Genomic DNA, 26,609 nt, shown 5'->3' on the forward strand with positions numbered 1-26,609 from the left:
CACCATTAGATACATGTCACCATTAGACACACAAGTCACCATTAGACACATGACACCATTAGACACATAAGTCACTATTAGACACATGTCACCATTAGACACACAAGTCACCATTAGACACATGTCACCATTAGACACAAAAGTCACCATTAGACACACGTCACCTTTAGACACAAGTCACCATTAGACACACAAGTCACCATTAGACACACAAGTCACCATTAGACACATTTCACCATTAGACACACAAGTCACCATTAGACACACAAGTCACCATTAGACACACAAGTCACCATTAGACACATGTCACCATTAGACACACAAGTCACCATTAGACACACAAGTCACCATTAGACACAAGTCACCATTAGACACACAAGTCACCATTAGACAAATGTCACCATTAGACACATGTCACCATTAGACACACAAATCACCATTAAACACACAAGTCACCATTACACACATGTCACCATTACACACACAAGTCACCATTAAACACACATGTCACCATTAGACACATGTCACCATTAGACACACATGTCACCATTAGACACACAAGTCACCATTAGACACAAGTCACCATTAGACAAATGTCACCATTAGACACACAAGTCACCATTACACACATGTCACCATTACACACACAAGTCACCATTAAACACACATGTCACCATTAGACACATGTCACCATTAGACACACAAGTCACCATTAGACACACAAGTCACCATTAGACACAAGTCACCATCAGACACACAAGTCACCATTAGACACACAAGTCACCATTAGACACAAGTCACCGTTAGACACAAGTCCCCATTAGACACATGTCACCATTAGACATACAAGTCACCATGAGACACAAGTCACCATTAGACACACAAGTCACCATTAGACACACAAGTCACCATTAGACACACAAGTCACCATTAGACACACAAGTCACCATTAGACACATGTCACCATTAGATACATGTCACCATTAGACACACAAGTCACCATTAGACACATGTCCCCATTAGACACACAAGTCCCCATTAGACACAAGTCCCCATTAGACACAAGTCACCATTAGACACATGTCACCATTAGACACACAAGTCACCATTAGACACAAGTCACCATTAGACACACAAGTCACCATTAGACACATAACCATTAGACACACAAGTCACCATTAGACACACAAGTCACCATTAGACACATGTCACCATTAGACACACAAGTCACCATTAGACACATAACCATTAGACACACAAGTCACCATTAGACACACAAGTCACCATTAGACACAAGTCACCGTTAGACACAAGTCACCATTAGACACACAAGTCACCATTAGACACACAAGTCACCATTAGACACAAGTCCCCATTAGACACATGTCACCATTAGACACACAAGTCACCATTAGACACATAACCATTAGACACACAAGTCACCATTAGACACACAAGTCACCATTAGACACAAGTCACCATTAGACACACAAGTCACCATTAGACATACAAGTCACCATTAGACACATGTCAACATTAGACACAAGTCACCATTAGACACAAGTCCCCATTAGACACACAAGTCACCATTAGACACACAAGTCACCATTAGACACACAAGTCACCATTAGACACAAGTCACCATTAGACACACAAGTCACCATTAGACACACAAGTCATCATTAGACAAATGTCACCATTAGACACACAAGTCACCATTAGACATAAGTCACCATTAGACACAAGTCACCATTAGACACACAAGTCACCATTAGACACACACATCACCATTAGACACATGTAACCATTAGACACAAGTCACCATTAGACATAAGTCACCATTAGACATAAGTCACCATTAGACACAAGTCACCATTAGACACAAGTCACCATTAGACACACATTTAGTCACCATTAGACACACAAGTCACCATTAGACACACAAGTCACCATTAGACACAAGTCACCATTAGACACACAAGTCACCATTAGACACACAAGTCACCATTAGACACACAAGTCACCATTAGACACACATTTAGTCACCATTAGACACACAAGTCACCATTAGACACAAGTCACCATTAGACACAAGTCCCCATTAGAAAAATGTCACCATTAGACACAAGTCACCATTAGACACACAAGTCACCATTAGACACACATTTAGTCACCATTAGACACACAAGTCACCATTAGACACACAAGTGTAGTTACAGGAATTCAAACCACTCCATACCAAAAGCCACCACTAGTGTAATGTATGTACCAGGTTTTGTAGTGATTTGGAGTTTCAGAAACAGTTATATTCAGAGTTTCCACCAATTGTTTCCATTTTAATAGGAAAATTATGAAAAATACAAATCACTCTATACCAAAAGTTACCACAAGACCACAAAGGCAATGCGTATACCAGGTTTAGTGAAGTTATCATAAATGATTTCGGAAATGTCATGCAGACGGAAACAGGAATCTGACAAACACATGCACACGTTTCGCAGGGGATAATTAGAACAGCCCTCTCAAGTGATACTGCTCCACTACTTCATCAGATGGAAAATGTCATTATACAGATGTTTTGAAGCCAAGGTTACATTTAAATCTGAAAAGTTGACAGATATGACAAATTTTATCTGTAACTACCGACCTCGAAAGATTGCATGTAGATAGACTTATCAAATTAGACATCATAGGCCAACATGAAAGTGTAGCATATTAAACCTCCATTAAATCATGTGTTAACAGAACTCCATCTAAAATATTAAACATCTGAATCCATAAAAATGTTCCTTCTATTCTAATATATATTAATATACACATATTTTGAAATACAATATTGAACATTATGAAATTTATTGAATTATCTAGGTTTTTCTAGATTTATTTAGATCTTGTCCCTAACATCACTGACGAGTCCTAGAAGGACAAAACAGCTGTATGATGTCCCTAACATCACTGAAGAGTCCTAGAAGGACAAAACAGCTGTATGATGTCCCTGACATCACTGAGGAGTCCTAGAAGGATGAAACAGCTGTATGATGTCTCTATCATCACTGACGTGTCCTAGAAGGATGAAACAGCTGTATGACGTCCCTAGCATCACTGAGGAGTCCTAGAAGGCCAAAACAGCTGTATGATGTCCCTAACATCACTGACGTGTCCTAGAAGGATGAAACAGCTGTATGATGTCCCTAACAACAGCTGTATGATGCAGTTTAATTCATTCTGACCCCGGTGTATCTATATAACCATTAATTTATTTTTAAAGGTTCCAATACCTTGCGTGTCTTTGGTACAATCCTTTGACATCATCATACAGCGATACAAATCAAACTTTCTCTTACCTGGAATTTCAAAGTGTATGTCGGTTTGCTCCATTCTGATGAGGGATTCCACACAAAATTTCATCTGATGTAGCTCCAATATATTTATAGCCTTATGAACTCACAAACAATAACATAGCTATGTAAACTCCAACGGAAGCTAGGCCGCCCTACGTATGTAAATAAAAGTTATCGGCACAATGTGTACAGCTGTTGAGGGAATTAACACCAAAGTTATCGTAATCAATAAAACATTTTCCATGTCAATAGCTTTTAAAATTTCATATCATATTGAATTGTCTAGCCTCACTAGTACCTAAACATTTTCTCTGTGGTCAATCTATCAGATAATATATATAAACAATAACTTCACTGTTAAACTTTCTTCTACTTATATCTAAATCTTTCTTGATAACCTGTCTATCAAAAACCATATGAAAACAACAATACTTATGTTGAATTTTCTCCTACTTAATCTCAATTTACTATATCAACTTCAATCGGACCTTTCCAGGGATCAGCCTGAATAGTGTTATTAAATGTCAATTAGGACATATCAAACTTATACCAGTATTTATATAGACTGTAATTATAAAGACTATTGATATATCTTACTTAATAATATACCAGTATTTATCTAGACTAAGAACGGGTACCTTGGTTTGGTATACCTGCCATTTTCACCTGGCGTCTCCACTGATCTGATGACGAGAATCTGTGAGAAACTCCGGTTTTTAAACTGGATGTAGTTACATACACACCTGTCACCTCTACAGCACAAACTTCATTTCCTTTTCACATCAAAACAGGTTTAGAGGCAAAAGTACAATTTTTTTTGGAAAAGGTTACATTTTGATTCAATGACAATGCCATTACTTTTTATTCAAACAAGTTTAAATAAAAACTGATGGAAAACTGAGAGAATTCTTAAAGATGTCTCGTATTTCTCCTCTTATTGTAAAACAGCTTTTGGTAAATAATTGTCAGATCCCGTTTTTACCTGATTATAATTGTGTCTGACATCTACAGCCACGACATGTTTTAATGTAAGGGTTCATTGTTCCTTGACCTCTGACCTATCACTGATGCATCTCTTTAGCTGTCAATTATGATCAAGTTGCTACAGTAGAATCGGCCTGGTATTAATTACAGCTTACCAGCAAACCTAAGGAAACCCTTTACTGACAAGTATTTACTGTACCATCAGTGCCAAACATGTGAACTTTGTAAACAGGTATTCTTTATATAGTCAATGTGTGGATAAATTATACTATTATGCTTCAGGAGAAGATCTGTATGGTGTAGTCTGACTTTATTGTTATTCTGGGTAGTGCTTTTTATGAAGCTTAGATCATAGATTATCTTGGGGTGCTGTGGATAAGCTGAAGGACAAAACATGTAAAACCTCAATTGCTCCAGGTAGCAAGTGATTGGCCTATCATATATGATATCAAAAGAGGTAGCCACCAGCTACTACAAGGAGGAGACCCTCTTCTTAAAAATGCTGTTGGGTGCTGGTGTTGTGAGTGGGATATAAACCCAGGAAATATGGCCCTAGAAGACAAACACCTGTATCATATATTCTATGAACATACTGAAATCTTTACTGTTATTTCTGACCTAATTATAACTGTGACCTTAGACTGTCGGTCATATTTAACAAACCCTGTAGAACTAAACCTTTCAGGGTAATGATTTATAGAGACTTACTTCCTATGATAAGTGAGATATAAGTGGAGATGAAAGGATGTGGACTGAATGACTCCGGTAAGACGTATCCAATACAGATGTCCTTATTCCCTAATGACAGACAGATTACTTGGTGTCCTAGTTTTTTTGATGACAGGATTATTTTATTACCTACAGAGTTTATAGCTACTGGTACTGTAAAGGACTGGATTATGATTAAATTTCTGATGAAAGGCTTGCAAACATCACTTAATTACTTTAAATATTATCTTAATTCTGTCACTAATGCAGATCAAGACATGACAGCCGTTTTACAAGTCAAAAAAATGCCGCAGAAGAAGGCTTAAAATATTAGAGAATCTAGATATGATGAAATAAAGATTAAGTGTTTCGGAGTCTAGCCAGCAACCTCTTAACAACTAAAGGTATCACTCCGGTATATACTCCCTTATCACTCTGGAGTATCACTGCGGAGTATCACTCCGGTATACTCCCTTATCACTCTGGAGTATCACTGCGGAGTATCACTCCGGTATACTCCCTTATCACTCTGGAGTATCACTGCGGAGTATCACTCCGGTATACTCCCTTATCACTCTGGAGTATCACTGCGGAGTATCACTCGGTATACAGTCAAACCTGTCATATGTGACCTTCCAAGGGAGTCAATAAAAAAGGTCACATATGACAGGTGGTCTCTTAATCCAGGTTCAAAGAAAATTACCCGAAAAGGAAAGTTCATAATTATTCTGCCACATATGTAAAATCTATCAGCTACAAGTATTAGCACATATATGAAAAGGAATTACCTCAGTCATCAATTAAGATTGTGAATATAATCAAATCTGTAAGAGACCTCTTGAGGAAAACGAAAGAAAAAAAGAAGAAAAAAAAGAAGAAAAATCACTATTCACTTAATGAAATAAAATGCTTATAATAATGGACAATATATAAAAAATATCCCCATTTCTACATACTGTAGTACAATATTTATTTTTATAAATTTGATTCATTTTCTTTTATTTTCAATAATATATATAGGGTCTATTTAAATTCTTTTAGCATATTACAATAATAATTTTTTTTTTAATATAAAAAATAATCAAAAAGTTTGAATGGCTAATTTGATTATTTCCAGTGCCGGATACATTTACAAAAAAAAAAAAAAAATTTGGCATTCCTGAATTCCTGGTCCGGACTTCCGTCCGGATTATTAGTCACGTAACTGCATTTCCTTCATAACGATGGAGACGTTTTTAACTGCCAAATATCTGTCCTAATGTCTCAAAAAGAACATAAATTTCAGTTAAACAGTAAGTTGACTGTTTATTCACTCACTTTTTCATACTTCCCAAGCAAATGTTTTGTATTTTTTCTATCAAAATTTCGTGAAAATCGTCTGAATGGCGAGGACGTTTTTTCGCCATATCCCATCTCCTTTCATTCTTTAGAAGTAAAGTACAGTTTCGTTCGTTTTGGGGTGTTATCAGGGCAAAGATAATAAATTCAGTACATTTTTTGAGACAGAATAAGACATTTTATGCATTTCTGAAGTATTTTTTAATCTTTGAAAGCAGACAAGATCGTCCGGTTTCTTCTTGATTATGACTTCTGCTTCCGTTTTAAAACTCGGAAAGTCGCTGAAAAAAGTCGCTTTTCAGCATTTGGGACACGGAAATGATGGTCGTTAGTCGCGTCTGACAGGTAGTCGCTTAATTCAGGTCATTAGTATAGTAAATAACGTTGGGAGGAAAAAATACGGTCGCATATGAAAGGAAGTCGTTTAATTCAGGTGGTCGCTAAGGCAGGTTTGACTGTACTCTGTGATTACTCGGAAGTATTACTGCAGAGTATCATTCGGTATACTCCGTTATCACTCCGAAGTACCACTTCGGTCTACTCCGTTATAACTGTGGAGTACCACTCCGGTATCACTTCGGGACTAAACCGTACAGGTAAACCAGAAAACCAACTTTTCCTAATTCAAACCAATTATCACATGAGTGGAGTACAAAAAGTCTTTAAAACTGGTAAATATGTCAGTATTCCTGTGTAAACATTGTGTAGGGTGAGAGTTAAAAAGTGTATAAACCCTATGTAATAGCCAGATAAACACACAGTAGCATTTACATAGGACTGTAGACATTGTTGACTTTTGTCCAGCTGGTTTTATGAGGTGAGGTGTGAAGTGCTCAATGAAACAACACTAGAAACCCCACATCAAACAGCTCTATACATTCCAGAACACTCACAAACTATTTTAATTGAATGAAACCTCTTCGATGAATCAGACCATGGATACGGCTCAGTGATTACACATAAAACTTGAAAAGGATCACGATGTTAAAAAGGGAAGTAACTCTTTCAAAGACTTGTGATCCAGCTAATGTTATTAACACTTTTATTAGTAGTTCTAAGAAAGAAAAAAAAACATTTGTGACATAAAAAATATGGTTTCATTAGTTTTTTATATGGCCAGACATCACTACATTAATTAACTTTAATCATTAACTACTGACAGTACTACAGTATGCTGTAAGCCTAACACATAGTCCTTATACAACCAATCAGATATAAATCGGCTCTTCCAGGGAAAATTTAAAAGCGCCATTTTCACAGTTATTTGTGAAATGATACACTTGTGGCCAATTTGAAAGAACCTAACTGTCTTTTGAATTGGAAGTTTAATCTATTTATTTTTTAAACTCTATTCTCAAGAAGGAAATTAAAGGGAGAAGCATTTTTCTAACAACCACAAGTATTCTGTGAATATTGAGTTTCTCACACAAGTTTTCTGTCTATAGAATCACATCTACAAATTAACGTGCAGTGTTTGTCAGAGATACGGTGTTCAATGTTCCCAGAGAATTCCCTGACTGCCAGCTCTCCATCCTGTAACCAAATTATCTCCCCTAGGAGAGCTCTTTATTGTGTAATGGAGGTAATCACATCTGACAGACAGAGTGTTTTTACCAGGAAATATATAGAAATGTATAAATCAGAAAATTTCAATATGTATTTAAACTGTAGAACTGGTCTTAATTTTCCAAGCAAATCTAATTGAACAGGTTTATCACAGCACCAACCCTATAGGGATACATCGATAGTAAAGGCCCACTTCTGACATCAAGGTAGGCTTCTACCTACACAACTATTTTATTTCCAATCATATTATATTTACAATGTATGCAGTATATGATTTTGTTGAAATGCTGGAACCATCAAATTCTGCACCCCCTGGTAGTGATTCTGTATAGAAAATTAAATTTTGATTCTGTATAGAATCAATTTTCTTTCTTTCTTTTTTTCTTTCTTTTTTTTTTGTTCAGAAATGATACCGAATTAAGCCTGCTTCTATAATTTTACTAAATGTACAATTTTAGTTACTGTGGGATTTCTAGATAAAGTCAGTTATCGGTATTTCTAGTGGTAATACATCTCAACCTAACAAGAATGACAAAGGAATAGTTCTCTAAAAGTGTTTTGTTGCCCGTAAGGGTTATGAATGTAGTTGAGATTTTTTACAGTGAGGAATTCTCTTCACCTCCTCTTATTGAATATGGTGAAAGTTAAATGGTGGCAAAAGTTTCAAAGCATACATAATCCTTTATAGTAATCCAGTCTACCCAGCTGTATAAAAAGACACATTCATCAATAAAGAATAAGTATAACAATGGAAGAATTTGTATATAAACGGACAAAATGACTATAATCCCTCAGATGACAAGTGTCTGAATCAGCACCATTACTTTATCTATCACTCGGCAGTAAAATGTTACATTCACCTAAAAAATCTGACAAACAGACACAGAATGCCAGGAATTAAGACATCAAGAATAGCGTCTTTGTAACCGATGTGATAACTTCTGTAAAGATTTAAAACACTTTCTGTAACTAGATATAAGTAATGAAGATTCTATCTAAACAGTGTGAATGGAAGTGTCACTATCAATGACAGATGTTGGGTTTAGTTCTCTGATCATTGGTGACCCTATGACTGTGTAAGCCTCTGTAAATATCAGATTAAATCTAGTAATCGGAGTAAAGGGGAAATAACTCAGCCAGGAAAACGTAATATGAAACCAGGATCAATCTATGACAACATACCTCAGAATCCAAAATAAACTATGGCGGTAAGGTTCAGAGTGTTTTCAGGGGGAATGGGGAATGGGAAATAGGGAAATGGGAAAATAGGGGGATGTCACTGGAAGGGGGAGGGAATGGGATACCCTCAGAAAAGGGGATAGAGAGAAAGGGAAAGGAGAGATAGGTGGATGTCCCCATGATGGGAGAGAGGGAGGATGGGGAGATAGTGGGATAGGGAGATAGAGGGATGGGGAATGGGGAGAGAGGGGGATGGAGAGATAGAGGGATGGGAAGAGAGAGAGATAAGGAATGGGGAGGGAGGGGAATGGGGAGAGAGTGGGATGGAAAAATAGAGGGATGGGGAGAGAGAGGGATAAGGAATGCGGACGGAGGTGGATGGGGAGATAGTAGGATGGAGAGATAGTGGGATGGAGAGATAGAGAGATAAGGAATGGGGAGAGAGTGGGATGGAGAGATAGTGGGATGGATAGATAGAGGGATGGAGAGATAGAGGGATGGGGAGATAGTAGGATGGAGAGATAGTGGGATGGATAGATAGAGGGATGGAGAGATGGAGAGATAGAGAGATAAGGAATGGGGAGAGAGTGGGATGGGGAGATAGAGGGATGGGGAGATAGTGGGATGGATAGAGTGGGATGGAGTGATAGAGGGATGGAAAGATTGAGGGATGGGGAGAGAAAGGGATATGGAATGGGGAGAGAGGAGGATGGGTGGGAAAAGAGTGGGATGCCCTAGGAGGGTGTGTATGTGTTAAATGATGCATAGCAAAAATAAGGAAAATGTTCTTTCAATTCCAAGTTTTGGTCGGACTTTAATCTAATCTCATTAAGTCTATAAGAAATATTTACCTGTTTTACACTAAGTTTTAAATTGCCCTTATATAATCCATGTAGAACTTCTAATAATGAATGGTCTCTATAGAAAAAACATTGAAGTGTTAGGAAATGGCCTTCCCTTACAAGTTTCTAACCAGAAAACCTTGTGTCCTTCCCATACAAGTTTCTACCCTGAAAACCTTGTGTCTGTCCCATACAAGTTTCTAACCTGAAAACCTTGTGTCCTTCATAAGTTTCTTACCTCTACCCTCCCCACCTGAATGATTGATATAATCTGTCAGATCGATCCACCTCAGTACTTACCCGCAGACATAAAATCACAAATATAATTATATATAATCATCGCTACATATATATCAGTGACACCCGCCATTAAACCCCGCACCCATATACCATTATACCTCATACACCCATCGGTCGTTATACAATAACATCAGTTCAATAGCTCGACATCAATCTCACATTCCAACTCCTGGCGACAGATATTTTTAAAAGTTGCTGAGCTATGTGAAACATATGGATAAAGAGGTCACTGTTGACCGATTACTAATAAAGTGGTTTACTACTTTCATCCACAGTTAACCGTGACTGTAATTACTACTATCGTCACCTGTCAACACCTGGTCTGACGGCAGAAAACAACGGCAATCATCAGCTACCTGGTCAGATGTCACCTGATGTTTACTTCACCTCAACTTTTACCAGCAGATATCATCTGAGCTCAGTCCCAAGAAACTAGCAGTCTTAATTACAATATACAATTAAAAAGTACTATTAAAACTATGACATTACTATAAAAAAACAATAGAATTGTATTAGATGAAAAGGCATTAATAAGTTGAAAAAAAACGTGTGCCTAACCCTCTGTTCAACTTTGGGGCAATGAATATGTTTAAATCAAATATGATTTTGTCAAGTCAACCTAATTCAACAATACCGTGGTTCTGTGTCTCTTCAATATCAGATACTGGGGAAATGGATGAGGCCATACCAGAATATCTAGAACAGGAATGTTAACTGAATGCTAAACGATCATTGTAGGATAATACAAATTCCACAGAAGCGGACGTATCATCTGTTCCAAGTTTAAATTAGATTAAATTGGCAAGCAGTTGGCAAATAACGAAAACCGTTAATTTGATGATGAGAATTTCTAAGTACAAAGGGCCATAACTCCAACAAATAAATGAATATTGATAGTGATATCAGGGTTCAAGCTTGATTTATAATTCATTATGATGATTAAAAGCCACATACAAAGATTCATATTGTTGTAGCAAGTGGAACAGGTTTGAAAAACTGCTGATTATGATAATTTTCTACATATTTTCAAAGGATCATAACTCTAGATGACAAAGCCATATATCAGGTTACAAACTTATGAAGCAAGCAATAATGAAAAAAGTACCTAAAACAGTTAATTATGAAAATGTCCATTGTGCAAAGTTTGTCAAAGGGTTCTAACTCATAACTGTAATCCATTATGATAAATCCATATACTAAGTTAAAAATTTATGTGGCAAAAGGCAGAAAATTAAAGTACGGAAAATAGTTAATTAACAAAATTTCCTATGTGGAAAGGGCCATAACTCCAGCAAAAAATGAAATATTCACAAAGGGTTCAAACTTAATCTGTATTCCAATAAATTGATGTAGCATGCAGTAGCAAAAAAAAATCTAAAAAACTAAAGTGTGACTGACACAGATGCATGGTGACAGACAAAATGATTCGTTAGTGTCGGCCATGCTTGGCAGGTACCACAACAACCAACTTACAAAGTACCATTTCCACATTCAAAGATGAAGGAGGGTAGGAATCATTGTTTAACTTGAACTTGTGATAGAAATTGTAAATGATGGAATGAAAAAGTCTGACAGCCTCAAGGTCAAAATTGTGAAGTATGTAAATCTGATGTACACTGCTGCACTGTTAGGTTTCATTAATCACCTGGGAGGGATACTGACATGTGTTACCTCCCTACTTACCTGAACTACACATTGTTCTGCATACCTGTCATATCTGTCTTAAAATACACTCACAAAGAGCATCGAGTCAAAATAACTCTCAAACCTGCCCAGTCACTGGGACCACGAGAAGACATCTATACAGGCTATGAAATCACTTCCTTTAAGTTCTACAGTAATTTGCAATAATAAGTTTGGAGCGTGGATTTGATGATTTTTTCCAATATTTTCATTTGAAAATCTCATTGAAATTTCAGAATATAAAACATTATATAGAGGATATCCAATACACATTTTTTTAAAAGAGTAGAAATTCTTTCATAATATTTATAACCCAAAGTTGTCACTGAATTTGTTTGTAAATTACAATACAAATTAACATCAGTGATAGTCACAACTCATTATAAACATACTTTACCGTATATATAGAACCTACTTTCAATCTTTATACAGTAATTTCAATAGAGTTACCTACCTTATCCTCGTTAAGTAGGCGTCCATTATGCGGGGCAAGGTAACCCTCCTGGTCGTGAATGAGGAGTCCACCGGAGTCTGTGCTGTCCTGACTAGATAAAGAACCGTTACAAAAGCCCTTGTCTATAGCGTCCTTCAGCGCGGTCACTGGAGATCCCTTACTCTTCCCCGAGTTATTTGTACTGTCAAAGGAACTCCGGAGAAATGCTAGGGAAGAAGCGTTCTGATTTAGGGAGTGTACTGGAGTGGAGTTACGTTTGTTAGCAGTGTCTCCGATACTGTAGTTGTGGATCAGAGCCTCTGACTGGGGCCGCCCTCCGACAGTGGGGGACTCACTGCGCCCCGGGGGTGAGGAACTTAAAGTTTCGTTGGCAGCTGACCGATGCTTCACCTTATCCACTGCTTGCTTAGCCTGTAAAAAAACATACAAGTTTTTAAGGATACATGTTGGATATAGGTTATTTATCTTCAACCCTAAAGAGTTCCACAGAAGACATTTAATTGATCATAAGTTAGATGCTGTTTCACCAATAAATGACAATTCCATAATGTATACGCACAAGTCAACAATAGTATTATGAATCATTAGACAATAAAAATTTACCAGTTAAAACATACAATGGTGACAGTTCATAAGACAAAGCACAAGTACTGTGTTAAGACATCAAATACTTTAGGCATTAAATACTCTAACAAGTTATTAGTATATACTTGTCAACTTATTGGAATTTCCCGGGGGGGGATTGTTTAAAATTTCAAGCCTCCAAAATGATTTTTTATAGATATTTTGACAAACTCCTTTTTGACAATTTGATAACTTAAAACTACATATTAAGAGTTTCTCTTTCTATTGGACTAATTGGAGATTTAAAAACATCAACAATGAAAGTTTTTTTTGTTAATTTAGACTTGGTTTAAGATCAGGCCAGTCTTCCTTCTAAATAAGGAAAGTTAGGTACATAGTTACAATATCTACATAAAAATAACTTATATAAACTTGATACCTGGTAATTAGTGATGATATAATCAATGCTCCCTTTCAACATTACCTTATAATGACTGAAGTAATTTTTCTTAATCATTTGATTAAAATATTTAAAACATATTTTCAAAATGACACACAATAGTTGGAACATTTTATCACCTACTTTAAAAAAAACTCATTATAATTGATATATTTTTTCCTAGATAATTTAAACTCTTTTTAAACATCACCTGATAACAATTGATGTATTTTTCAAAATCATTTCAAACTTTGTTTAACCATTAATTGATAGGATAATGATAATTTTGATAAATTGAAAACAAAATGTTACACAAATTATCAAATATTACAAAATACTAAGATCTAAAGTACAGCAATTCTATAAAGTTATTCAAATTTACAAAGATTTTCTATACAATTGGAGTTATTGGAAGCAGCCTACCTGTACAAAGCTAGGTAAATAACATCTCTAAATTAATCCGCCTGTACACCTGCTTCGTGACTAAGACAGAAGAAAGGTCTAACACTCACTGATAAGATGTATTTTTTACAACCACTCGACAGAGGAGTATACAACGACACAGAATGTTCTTGAGTGTGTAAACACTTAAATAATTACCACTTATAATCCAATCCTGAAGAATTCAGGATTTAAAAAATTATTTTTTTTAAAAGTTAAGGAAAAATATTACCATCACCAAAATGAAAAGCAAGTCAAATTAACATGGCAGCAAATTAAAACAGGGGACAAAAATAGGAATTTACAACGTGCGATGGCCCACAGAGTGAACAAGAAGAATCAGAAGATATTGAACACGGACACATATGTACATTCAGTAGGTAGCACTGCAACATGCAACAGAAATTGGATGTGATCCTCACTACAAAATGGCAAATAATGAAACGGCATCAACGTTAATTAATCTAGAGTGATTGTCGTAAATAACGACCGGTACCGGTAAACAGGGTAGGGATATAGGGTATATAGGAGGACGGGGCACATCACCAGAAATAGGGCCATCGAATCTCACATTCCGATCATGTCAGGTTCAGAGGTATGTAGACACGAAGGAAATCAGCTATCTACTGTGTACATGTGTTGTGTTATAATGACACATGTTGTGTTTACTAACAGTCGGGACATAGCCAAAGTCACCTAATAGTCTCTGTATATTTAAGCACGACTTTCAGTTGGCATTCATAGTCAATATGAATGCCAACTGGACAGAGGCAAATTCAACATGAAGCGCTAGTGCGCTTCATGTTGAATTTGCCTCTCTCCAGTTGGCATTCATATTGACTATGAATGCCAACTGAAAGCCGTTCAATGCTTATATTTACCATCTGCGATTGTTTATTTGTCGTGCGATTTTTTTTTTTGAAATTTTCAAATTCAAATTTCAGTTGGCAGTTCATAAGCTGGTGAACTCGCAACTGAATTGATAGGGTTATATAGTGGCAGTGCCATACAATGGTAAATATAGTGTTATATATGTCACACACACTTTAGAAATAATCCTGATATTCATACTAAGGAAATCAACACCTAGACCTGGACTCAAACCCATGACCTCCAGACTCCAGGTGGATAGTCTAACCAGTTGGGTTTCCTAGCCACCAGTAGCCATATACCTTTATTGATTTTAGTCAGAGATGAAAATTAGTATACGGCTGAAACTTGGAAGCTTTGGAGAACTGTAACAGCTTACAATATGCAAACCTTATGATAAATGTGTTTTTCAATTCTGTTAAATGTAAAAATCGGGAGGAATACATGTAAATACATTGTACAATAACTGCTTGTGCAGTCAAATTTCTTCCTGATCCTATTCAGGCCTTTTATTGACTGAGGATACAGGCTGTCAGGATAAAGAGTCCACGTGCAACAAAACACAAAATTACATCATCAACTTTCCATCAGGATTGACGGAGTTACTTCCCTTAGTAAGGTTTCACAACTCCTGTCAAGACTAACAGTGTTACTTCCCTTTGTATGGTTATTGAGTCTACTTCAGCACAGCACACTCATCTTCGATACATATCATATTTGTAATAAATATAATATAATATAATTAAATATATACCAATACAATAGATAAAAAATAGCAAATATATCCCCATCTAACAAAAATTAGGCAGATAAATTTATGAAGAAAAAAATTGTTCATATGCAAAAATAACATTTCTATCAATAAAATCAAGCACATGCTATGGAGTTCCTTTCTAATATGCTGAACCTACGGAAACAAATCGTATAAAGCTCTCTTACTTTAAATGCATCTGTTACTGACATTTGTATAAAAAGATTTTTTTGTACCAAAAGTACCTCATAACCTGAAATCAAAGTTTAAGCTGGCAAAATGTTTCCACACCTATCTCTATATAATGTTGTGAATAATCAATTTAAACGAATGACACTGCTGGTGTCCTTCGGTTGGATTGGTTTTTTTTTTAGAATTTGCTTTTTTTGCTAACTCTTCATTTTGAGCTGTACCAAAAGATCAGTAGTAATTCACACTAATTTCATTTTTAGCAGAAGATCAGTGTATTATTTACTAACTAGAGTACAGATGTAAAAACATTTGGCCTCACCCAGACAAGAGGAGAAGTTTACAACACAATGAGGGTAAAGATGTCCAACTATACCTTGATGGGACTACGTTGTAATGAAAACTGGAAAAACACACATCACATCACACAAACATTTTCACGACCAGACGGCATCCATATCAATAATGAATGCCACACATTAATTTTGAATGACTTCTGAAAGTAGTTATCTTCTATTTACATGCTTTTTTAAAAATTAATATCAAAACCACACAGACAAAATACATCTCCCTATCGTGGAAGAATTCTTGATTTTCATTATCAAATCTTTCACTTTTAACATCAACAGAATTCCTTCCTCTCAATTTTTTGGTTCAAATTCACACTTACTTCTTTTTGGAAATACAATGTAAATCACAGCTTTAACTCTTATATTTTAAACTTCTGTTTGTCAAATACAAGTGTTTTCTTAGACGTTCTTAAATATCAAACTAGCCCCCTTCCCCTCTCTCTCTCTTCACCTTCCATAGTGTTTGAGAGGTTGACAGCTATGCAGTGTGACATACACCAACCAAATACTTCTTAAAGTTTGCTAATGTACACAAGACTCACTTGGTTGTCTCCCTTATATCACGTATAAAATGAGCATTATATAATTATTTACAAGAGTTATCTTCCCTGAATCCCATTTCACTCAATCATACATCTCATACAAGAGTTATCCTTCCTGAATCCTATTTGCACAATGCAAAAATATGGAAATTTTGTTGAATCATGAATATGTGTGCCTTGTAACAAAGACTGTAATCAATATAAGTATGACTCAGAGTACATATGTGTGAATATTGATATTTCACTCCAATGGAGAACTACTGTCATACACGTACTGACCCAAATGAAACATCTACCCTCAGGTAGAAATCTATATCTGTCAGCATACCACATAAATATTCATCACACAATGATATAACCACACAAATGAATACACACTGCTATACATGTATATACGAATTTGAGATAATACTAATTAAGTAATACATGTCCTGTTTTTATGGTAAATAAGCAATATCGATATTAGAATTTAGTTGGGAATAATTTTTAGCATTTGATATAGTTATTAATATCTGGGCATATCAAGAATTGATATGTTTTTATATTACTACAGTTATGTATACAGATAATTTGTAAGTTTGTTCGTCTTTCCTATGTAAATATAACCTGACATTTGACACTTCAACAGGTTTGGCGGCAGTTACAGCTGTCAATCACCCTGTCTTCCCCAATCAGGCAAAAATTTTACACCATAACTTTTGATCATATCAGCAGAAATAAGCAGGAATTTTCATTTAGTCTAGTGGTATGCTGTCTGCTCATAGGGCGAAAGGTGTCTAGTTTGAAACAGTATTTTTCATTTATCCTCTCCTGTTACATTTGGCTCCCAACTAAATACCAAAGAGGGAATGAAGCAGAACTGGACTGGCCCCAAAGACAGTAGCCAGGTAGCTCAAATAGAGCATCTGTCTAGAGTTTGGAGGACCTGGGTTCGAGTCCCAGTCTTGTTATTACATTCTTCCACTTCTGTTACTCTTACTAGTATGGGCATCTTCCTCAATTGTGACCCTTGACCCTTTAACCTTGAATGATGACCCTCAAAACCTAATCAGGTGTTGAACTTGATGTTTCTTATGGTGACAATATGAACTGAACTTTTTGAAGGGTTCATGAGAAACCTTATTATACAAAAATTTTGCTACAGCAATTAGCTGAATGCACAAAGTGTTAAAGAGATTACTCTAGACGTGCTCCACTCATAACCAGTTGATATCACAATCTTCATTCCTGTATTTTATGAAAAGCTGTAAATTTCATGATAGGTATAATTTTGATGTAGAAATATGAGCAAATTACTCAGCAAAGTTTAGTACAGACACGGAAAGCTGTCCCGTCAGATTGTTAGAGTACAACATACACTATAATAGCCAGCTGTGTTCACGTACAGGTGACAAAAAGGTCAGCTTGAGGATTAGTTTGATAGAGCTAGGATTTCTTAATCGTACCATAACATATGTTTAAGATAATACATTTATTTTGTGAATACAAACATATTGTTGCCTTAATTCACCTGAAAACTTGTAAAATTTCTTAAGGTGTTTTAAGGTTCCAGTATTTCTCAAAACTTTGATTTATTGAATTTCACTAGATAGCGGCTCAAGTTAGACAACCTGTGACTATAAGCCTTAACTTACAACCAGGTAAATTTGACAAAAATGGAAATACTGATCTGCACAGTGTCTGCTATAGACAGGTTTTGTGAGCATATAGTTCCCTATCATGTCTGTTATAGACAGGTTTTGTAAGTATACCGCCCCCTATCATGTCTGTTATAGACAGGTTTTGTAAGCATGCAGCCCTCTATCATGTCTGTTATAGACAGGTTTCACTTTGTATATAACCATCACACATACTAACCAGAACAATTACACACATGAGTTTAAGTGCAGTGTTTAGTGTCATACTTGCTATTAGTCTTCATTCATACAACATTTTTTAATATAACTCAAAACCAAATTTAAAAATAAAAGCATAGCGGTATGTCCCATAATTTCAATAATCGTTCATGTCAGATTTCCAAAACACTTTTAATTAATTCAAGACAAAATATGCAAAATGCAGCCCATACACAAAATTCAACACAATGCTGTATATTAGTGATAGAATGGCTTACCCATAGTTTATTTTTGCCCACAACAAGTTCTTTCTCCTGGACATCGTCGCTACTGGACTGTCGCCTCATCTCCATGCGCTGGATCGCCTTTTCTGAGAACGGGGTAGGAGTGGCTATCTCTGTAAGCTTCTGTTTGAACTCTTTTTGTGCCTGAACCTGATATTCTGCAAACTTTGCTTTCTGCTCATTCAGTTGCATTTCGATGAGCTCATTGAATGTGGGCTGTCGCACTCTCTGCTGTGCATAAGCCATCTTGAAAGCATTCCCAATGATGGTGTTCAGTTCCTCAGCCTGCAAGTACAGGAGAAAAACATGAAAAATTGGTAAATTTAAACTTCATCACTGTCAAGTGAGCTTGAAAGACAAAAAAGAACAAAAATGTAAAAGTTACTTTTAAAGCTGGTTAACATCAGCATACACTATTTTTTCTGGTTGTATGTCAATTATTTTATCAATGTCATGCTAACAATGAACAAATCGGAACAACATAGCATTCATTGTCATGTGACTTGGATCGCAAACAATGAACAAATCAGAACATGGCATTCATTGTCATGCGACTTGTATGGCTAACAATGAACAAATCAGAACATGGCATTCATTATCATGTGACTGCCTAACAATGAAGAAATCAGAACACAGCGTTCATTGTCATATGACTTCTATAGCATGTGATACTTCAGTGAGATAACACTATAAATTACTCCACAGTGTTGCCTGGAAATGCATGCAATTTATAAACCCTCAACAACAAATTCCTTATTTTGTGCCTTTGATACTGTGATCGATGCCCATAATTAACAGCAAAGTTATGCCGAGAATACCGACATAATAACAAAACCGCAATGATAATAAAACCATAATTTCAACTCAAAGTCAATAAAACAAAGGCAAAATATGAAAAAAAATGTATATTTGCATGGAGGCACTTGAAAAAGTAAAAGGAAGATATGACCGGTGCTCTGGAGGCCATATAAATCTGTGTCAAGTCCTAGGTAAAGTTACATTCTCCAAGGTATTTAGTCTTAGTAAGAGTAAATTGAAAATCCTAGGTAAAGTTGCATCCTCCAAGGTAAGTCTTAGTAAGGGTAAATTACAAATAAATAATAGGTTAAGTTATATTCTCAAAGGTAAGTCTAAGTAAGGGTAAATTACAAATCCTAGGTAAAGTTACATTCTCAAAGGTAAGCCTTATTAAGGGTAAATTACAAATCCTAGGTAAAGTTACATCCTCCAAGGTAAGTCTTAGTAAGGGTAAATTACAAATCATAGGTAAAGCTACATTCTCAAAGGTAAGTCTTAGTAAGGGTAAATTACAAATCATAGGTAAAGCTACATTCTCAAAGGTAAGTCTTAGTAAGGGTAAATTACAAATCCTAGGTAAATTTACATTCTCAAAGGTAAGTCTTAGTAAGGTTAAATTACAAATCCTAGGTAAAGCTACATTCTCCAAGGTAAGTCTTAGTAAGGGTAAATTACAAATCATAGGTAAATTTACATTCTCAAAGGTAAGTCTTAGTAATGGTAAATTAAAAATCCTAGGTAAAGTTACAATTTCAAAGGTAAGTCATAGTAAGGTAAATTACAAATCCTAGGTAAAGTTACATTCTCGTAGGTAAGTCTTAGTAAAGGGTACATTGCAAATCCTAGGTAAAGTTATATTTTCAAAGGTAAGTCTAAGTAAGGGTAAATTACAAATCCTAGGTAAAGCTACATTCTCCATGGTAATTAAGTTTTAGTAAGGGTTTATTAGGTAATCTAAGTCTCGTTAGTGATAAAAGAGGAGTCAAAGAAGGATTTATCATCAGTTCTTATATAACCTACAGCCTTTTGTTTGTAAATTACAGAAAATTAAGATAAAAGGAAAAATAAATTAATTCTATTTTTTGCACAAAACATTTTATTCGGTGTTCCTAAATTTGGAAACAAATATAATGCAGCTTTGTTTTCAGACAGTAGATAGATGAATCCACTGGTTATAGAGATTTATAGGATTGTCTACCTTATAAGGGCACATTGATTTTATCACCACCGGAACACAGACCATCCTCACCAACAACGGTGACAACTAATTGGACCTGTTAAGAGTGCAATTAGCTTTCTACATTCCAGTCACTTAAGTTTTTTTTAGATCTAAAGTGAAAATTTTCTTCTCAACATAAATTCTTTTGTTCTGAATCAGAACTAGCTGGAACAAAGGTTAGACAAAATTATTTATATTGTCACATAATATTGGTGAAGTCAGGTACTGACCCAACCAATTGTTCTATAACTGACCATGGCCCTTCTAACAGGGTTTGTACAAGGCATTTTGGATACTTCTGTTTTGTCTGAAAATAAGTGTGGTCCTTTTACTTATACTTCAAAAGACTTAGGAACCAACACTGAAGTTTGAACAACAGAAGGGGAGGGGGGAGCTTTATATATATATATATATATATAACAACAACTTTGCTCATTTTAAAATGTAACGTTTCAAGCATAGATCTTTAGACCTACAGATGTAAATGATGAAAACCTTTGTCAATGGACATTCAGATCACATGGTCCACTCTTATTTCACATATGAAATGGCATAGTTCAGTACAGGACAAGTGATACAGACTTTCTCCATAAAGTAGCACTTTGTTTTTTTCTGCCTTGAAATGCAGTACTTTGTTTATTTCTGCCTATAGAAATGTAGCACTTTGTTTTTTTCTGCCTTGAAATGTAGCACTTAGTTTATTTCTGCCTAGAAATGTAGCACGTTGCTTTTTTTCTACCTAGGCTTTGGTTGAATAATCACTCTGATTTTACTTTCCAGTAAAAATCAGTTTTCCTGATTGAGTGTCTACATTAGGTTTCCACTTTTGTGTTAAAACACGAGAATTAAGACTATCTGGCAGAAAAGTACTTAAAATCTGATTCTTTGTTTGTGGCCTTTATAAACTGCTAGGTTTTTGTCTGTGTTAAGAATTAACTCGGAGTGATTCTTCCCTAAGATGATTATTTTCTATAACACTTTCCAGCACAAAAGCTTTCCTGATGTTTCAGTCAGAAAATCTATAAAAGCCTTAAGGAAGATTCTCTAATTCTAAAATATTAAACAACAATTACAATTTGACACCCCACAGACATGGTTTAGAAGGTCGTTTAGAGGATATTGGAGGTTGTGCCATCGATAAGGGCAGAATTACCAACACTAAACAATATAAACGGGTTCCGTGCCAGCTTTAAATAGGCTTTGAATAAACATGGAGGATGTTATAGGTAGTTTATCATGTCTTTTGCTTAACCTTGACAAAAATCTATAAGTATACCCCAAAAAACAGATTATGTATTCAAATAAACCGTTTTATACAGTGACTTCACCCTATAATTCTTCTGACCTTATAATGTAGTTAATATGGGGATATCACCTCAGGCTGACAGAACAGTGATACAGGGAAAGGGGTGATGGGGAGATGGGACAGGGTAACTAGGACAGAAGAACAAAGATGAGTGATAAGGGGAGGGGGTAACTAGGACAGAAGAACAAAGAACATTTGTACAGGGAAGGGGGTGATGGGGAGATGGGAGGGGGTAACCAGGACAGAAGAACAAAGAACATTAATACAGCTAGGGGAAGGGGTAGCTAGGATAGAAGAACAGAGAAAATTGGTAAAGGGGAGGGGGTAACTAGGACAGAAGAATAAAGAACATTGATACAGGGGAGGGGGTAACTAAGACAGAAGAACAAAGAACATTGGTACAGGGGAGGGGGTAACTAGGACAGAAGAACAAAGAACACCGGTAAAGGGGAGGGGGTAACTAGGACAGAAGAACAAAGAACACCGGTACAGGGGAGGGGATAACTAGGACAGAAGAACAAAGAACACCGGTACAGGGGAGGGGGTAACTAGGACAGAAGAACAAAGAACAGTGATACAGGGGAGGGGGTAACTAGGACAGAAGAACAAAGAACATTGATACAGGGGAGGGGGTAACTAGGACAGAAGAACAAAGAACATTGGTACAGGGGAGGGGGTAACTAGGACAGAAGAACAAAGAATGGTGATACAGGGGACCGGGTAACTAGGACAGAAGAACAAAGAACATTGATACAGTGGAGGGGGAACTAGGACAGAAGAACAAAGAACATTGATACAGAGGAGGGGGTAACTAGGACAGAAGAACAAAGAACATTGATACAGGGGAGGGGGAACTAGGACAGAAGAACAAAGAACATTGATACAGAGGAGGGGGTAACTAGGACAGAAGAACAAAGAACATTGATACAGGGGAGGGGGTAACTAGGACAGAAGAACAAAGAACACCGGTACAGGGGAGGGGATAACTAGGACAGAAGAACAAAGAACACTGGTACAGGGGAGGGGGTAACTAGGACAGAAGAACAAAGAACATCGATACAGGGGAAGGGGTAACTAAGACAGAAGAACAAAGAACATTGATACAGGGGAGGGGGTAACTAAGACAAAAGAACAAAGAACATCGGTAGAGGGGAGGGGGTAACTAGGACAGAAGAACAGAGAACATTGATACAGGGAGGGGTTAACAAGGACAGAAGAACAAAGAACATTGATACAAGGGAGGGGGTAACTAGGACAGAAGAACAAAGAATGGTGATACAGGGGAGGGGTTAACTAGGACAGAAGAACAAAGAACATTGATACAGGGGAGGGGGTAACTAGGACAGAAGAACAAAGAACATTGATACAGGGGAGGGGGAACTAGGACAGAAGAACAAAGAACATTGATACAGAGGAGGGGGTAACTAGGACAGAAGAACAAAGAACATTGATACAGGGGAGGGGGAACTAGGACAGAAGAACAAAGAACATTGATACAGGGGAGGGGGTAACTAGGACAGAAGAACAAAGAACACCGGTACAGGGGAGGGGATAACTAGGACAGAAGAACAAAGAACACCGGTACAGGGGAGTGGGTAACTAGGACAGATTTAGAAACAAAGAACATCGATACAGGGGAAGGGGGTAACTAAGACAGAAGAACAAAGAACATTGATACAGGGAGAAGGTAGACTAGATAGATTAACAATGGAGACAAACACTCCTCAGTTTTTGAAAATCTCCACTATTAGAGATCACAGCCTGCTGCAGCTGATGCTTCGTTTGATAGAAAAACCAGTGGATTATTGGGGACATCTTGGCAATGAGTTCCTCACTTTAGCTACATAATCTAATTCCACCACAAAGATTAGCCTCTCGGGACGGACACCTACAGCAGTGATTACGTTCACCGACGGCAGGTGTTTTACAATACATCTATCAGGGTGAAGATAAGTAAAGAAGTTACACCAACTAAGGCTATTATAAACCTGTAGTCTACTTGTACAACCCAGCACATCCAGGTTAACACATGTAATGTTGACAAATACCTTCTTTTATCACGACAGTTTTGTGGTACAGACAATAAATCACATGTAATGTTGATGGATACCTTCTTTTATCATGACAGTTTTGTGGTACAGACTATAAATCACATGTAATGTTGACAAATACCTTCTTTTATCACGACAGTTTTGTGGTACAGACTATATAACACATGTTATGTTGACAAATACCTTCTTTTTTCTGGTATATGTACAGTATAACACATTGCAAGGTGGACAAATACCATCTGTTATTGCAGGGTTTTGTGGTACAGACTGTATAACACATCCCTTATGGATTTGCAGCATGCTGGGAGCATACGAGCAGCATATGTAATGTTGACACCTTTTTATGTAGATGGTTTTGTGGTACAGACTATATATCACATGTAATGTTGACACCTTTTTATGTAGATGGTTTTGTGGAACAGACTATATAACACATGTAATGTTGACACCTTTTTATGTAGCTGGTTTTGTGGTACAGACTATATAACATGTAATGTTGACACCTTTTTATGTAGATGGTTTTGTGGTACAGACTATATAACATGTAATGTTGACACCTTTTTATGTAGATGGTTTTGTGGTACAGACTATATAGCACATGTAATGTTGACATATTTTTTATGTAGATGGTTTTGTGGTACAGACTATATAACACATGTAATGTTGACACCTTTTTATGCAGATGGTTTTGTGGTACAGACTATATAACATGTAATGTTGACACTTTTTTATGTAGATGGTTTTGTGGTACAGACTATATAACATGTAATGTTGACACATTTTTATGTAGATGGTTTTGTGGTACAGACTATATAACATGTAATGTTGACACATTTTTATGTAGATGGTTTTGTGGTACAGACTATATAACACATGTAATGTTGACACTTTTTTTATGTAGATGGTTTTGTTGTACGGACTATATAACACATGTAATGTTGACATATCTTTTATGTAGATGGTTTTGTGGTACAGACTATATAACACATGTAATGTTGACATATCTTTTATGTAGATAGTTTTGAGGAACAGACTATATAACATGTTATGTTGACATATTTTTCTGTAGATAGTTTTGTGGTATAGACTATCATGTATAACCAACATAAAACAATGTATAACATACAAAACAGGTGAGGAACCTATAGAGAACCTTACAGTTCATGTCTCCCATCATCCTCCTACATTGATTGTGATATAATACTGTGGCAGTCCGGAGGTTCCAGGATTACCATTTGGATCCGGAATAAGAACCCCAGGCAGTCATTACAGTAGGACGGATGACAGTACAAATTATGTCTATGTAGTGTGATGTAAGTTTACCCACTAACAACCAGCTTCCTCTTTGAAAAGGTCTTAGAAATGTCAGACTTGCTTGCAAGGAAGAATAACATATTAAATGATTCTCAAAATCACCTATAGCCCCTGCATCATGAAATGGTCTTTAAAGTGAAATCTAAAATTCTAATGACAATAAGAGGCCCAGAGGGCCTGCATCATCAGCTGCATATTTCAGCAATAATGGTCATGTATTACAAATGTTTCCCCATTTTGGATGACAGAGGAGTAGGTGAAAAAGGGGAAGAATAGAAATGAAAGACAAGTGTTTAACAGCAAATTTGCCATGAATGTTGCCTAAAGAAGTTGATAAATTTTCATAAAAATTCAGGTTGCCATTTTCCTACTTTAACAGGTATGTATCTATATTTCTACCACAATATGCTGTCTTATTCCACTCTCAGGCCATTGTATAGATGAGCTGACTGTTTGATATATAACCTTCCAGTCTTTTGATTGGTCAAGAATTTGAACTTTGATCAGAACTGCAATTATTATTAACGTCATCAAATAATCGAATGACATCACATCACCAGGTCCCAGTCATCACTTGTACACCTTAGTTGCATATGCGAAATTAGACTTGGTCACATTCCCCCTTTTTTTTTAAATGATCCCAGAATTTCTTCAAAGTGGGAACAGGGAGAAAATTTTCAAAATTTGAGATTATTTGAAGGAGAACAAGAAATTACAACTACAAAGGGAAATATTGACAAAAATGTCCAGTCAGACCTTCACAACAATGCTGTTACCCATGGAAAACTAAAGGACCAGATATTTCCTGGAGGGGGAGTATGTCACCCTGGTTTGATACTATATATTACGTACTTCCCATTAACTTTTGATCACTTTTCTTTACTTCGAATGGAAGCGAGAAGACTAGTAAGCTAGAGGTCCCCAGTTTAATTTCCAGAAGAGGTTTTAAAATAGATTTCTACCACAATACCCTGTGTTATTCGACAACTCTCAGACCATCAGTTAATCATTACAGCTGTTGATTAACAATCTGTTTATACCACACGTGGTATAAACTCTGTACGCATTTTGATTGGCTAACACGGTGAACTTTGACCCAAGCTGCAATTGTTATTGACGTCATCAATAATCTAATGACGTCACATCACCGGTCCCGGACGTCACCGGTACACTTTATTTGCATACGCGAAATTATACTTGGCCACGTTTCCCTTTGATTCAAGCCGATATTATTGTGGTAGAAACAGGTCACACGACTCGA

The 26,609-nt window shown here is 36.3% G+C and overlaps 1 protein-coding gene across 3 annotated transcripts in view; it reads right to left on the reverse strand.

The window, feature by feature from the left end:
• LOC117344912 (tensin-4-like) overlaps nt 1–26,609 on the reverse strand; it is a 193,645-nt gene that overhangs the window by 73,352 nt on the left and 93,684 nt on the right. For 2 of the 3 annotated variants that reach the window (XM_033907797.1, XM_033907795.1), the window contains exons 5-7: nt 18,655–18,945; nt 16,026–16,052; nt 12,396–12,806 (exon numbers count right to left, since the gene is read on the reverse strand). In XM_033907797.1, coding sequence (XP_033763688.1) covers nt 12,396–12,806; nt 16,026–16,052; nt 18,655–18,945 — 729 coding nt within the window. The remainder of the gene's footprint in view (nt 1–12,395; nt 12,807–16,025; nt 16,053–18,654; nt 18,946–26,609) is intronic. The other variant, XM_033907796.1, reaches the window with a different exon arrangement.

This window comes from Pecten maximus, chromosome 16 (genome assembly GCF_902652985.1).
Source record: "Pecten maximus chromosome 16, xPecMax1.1, whole genome shotgun sequence".
NCBI classification, from domain to species: Eukaryota; Metazoa; Mollusca; class Bivalvia; order Pectinida; family Pectinidae; genus Pecten; species Pecten maximus.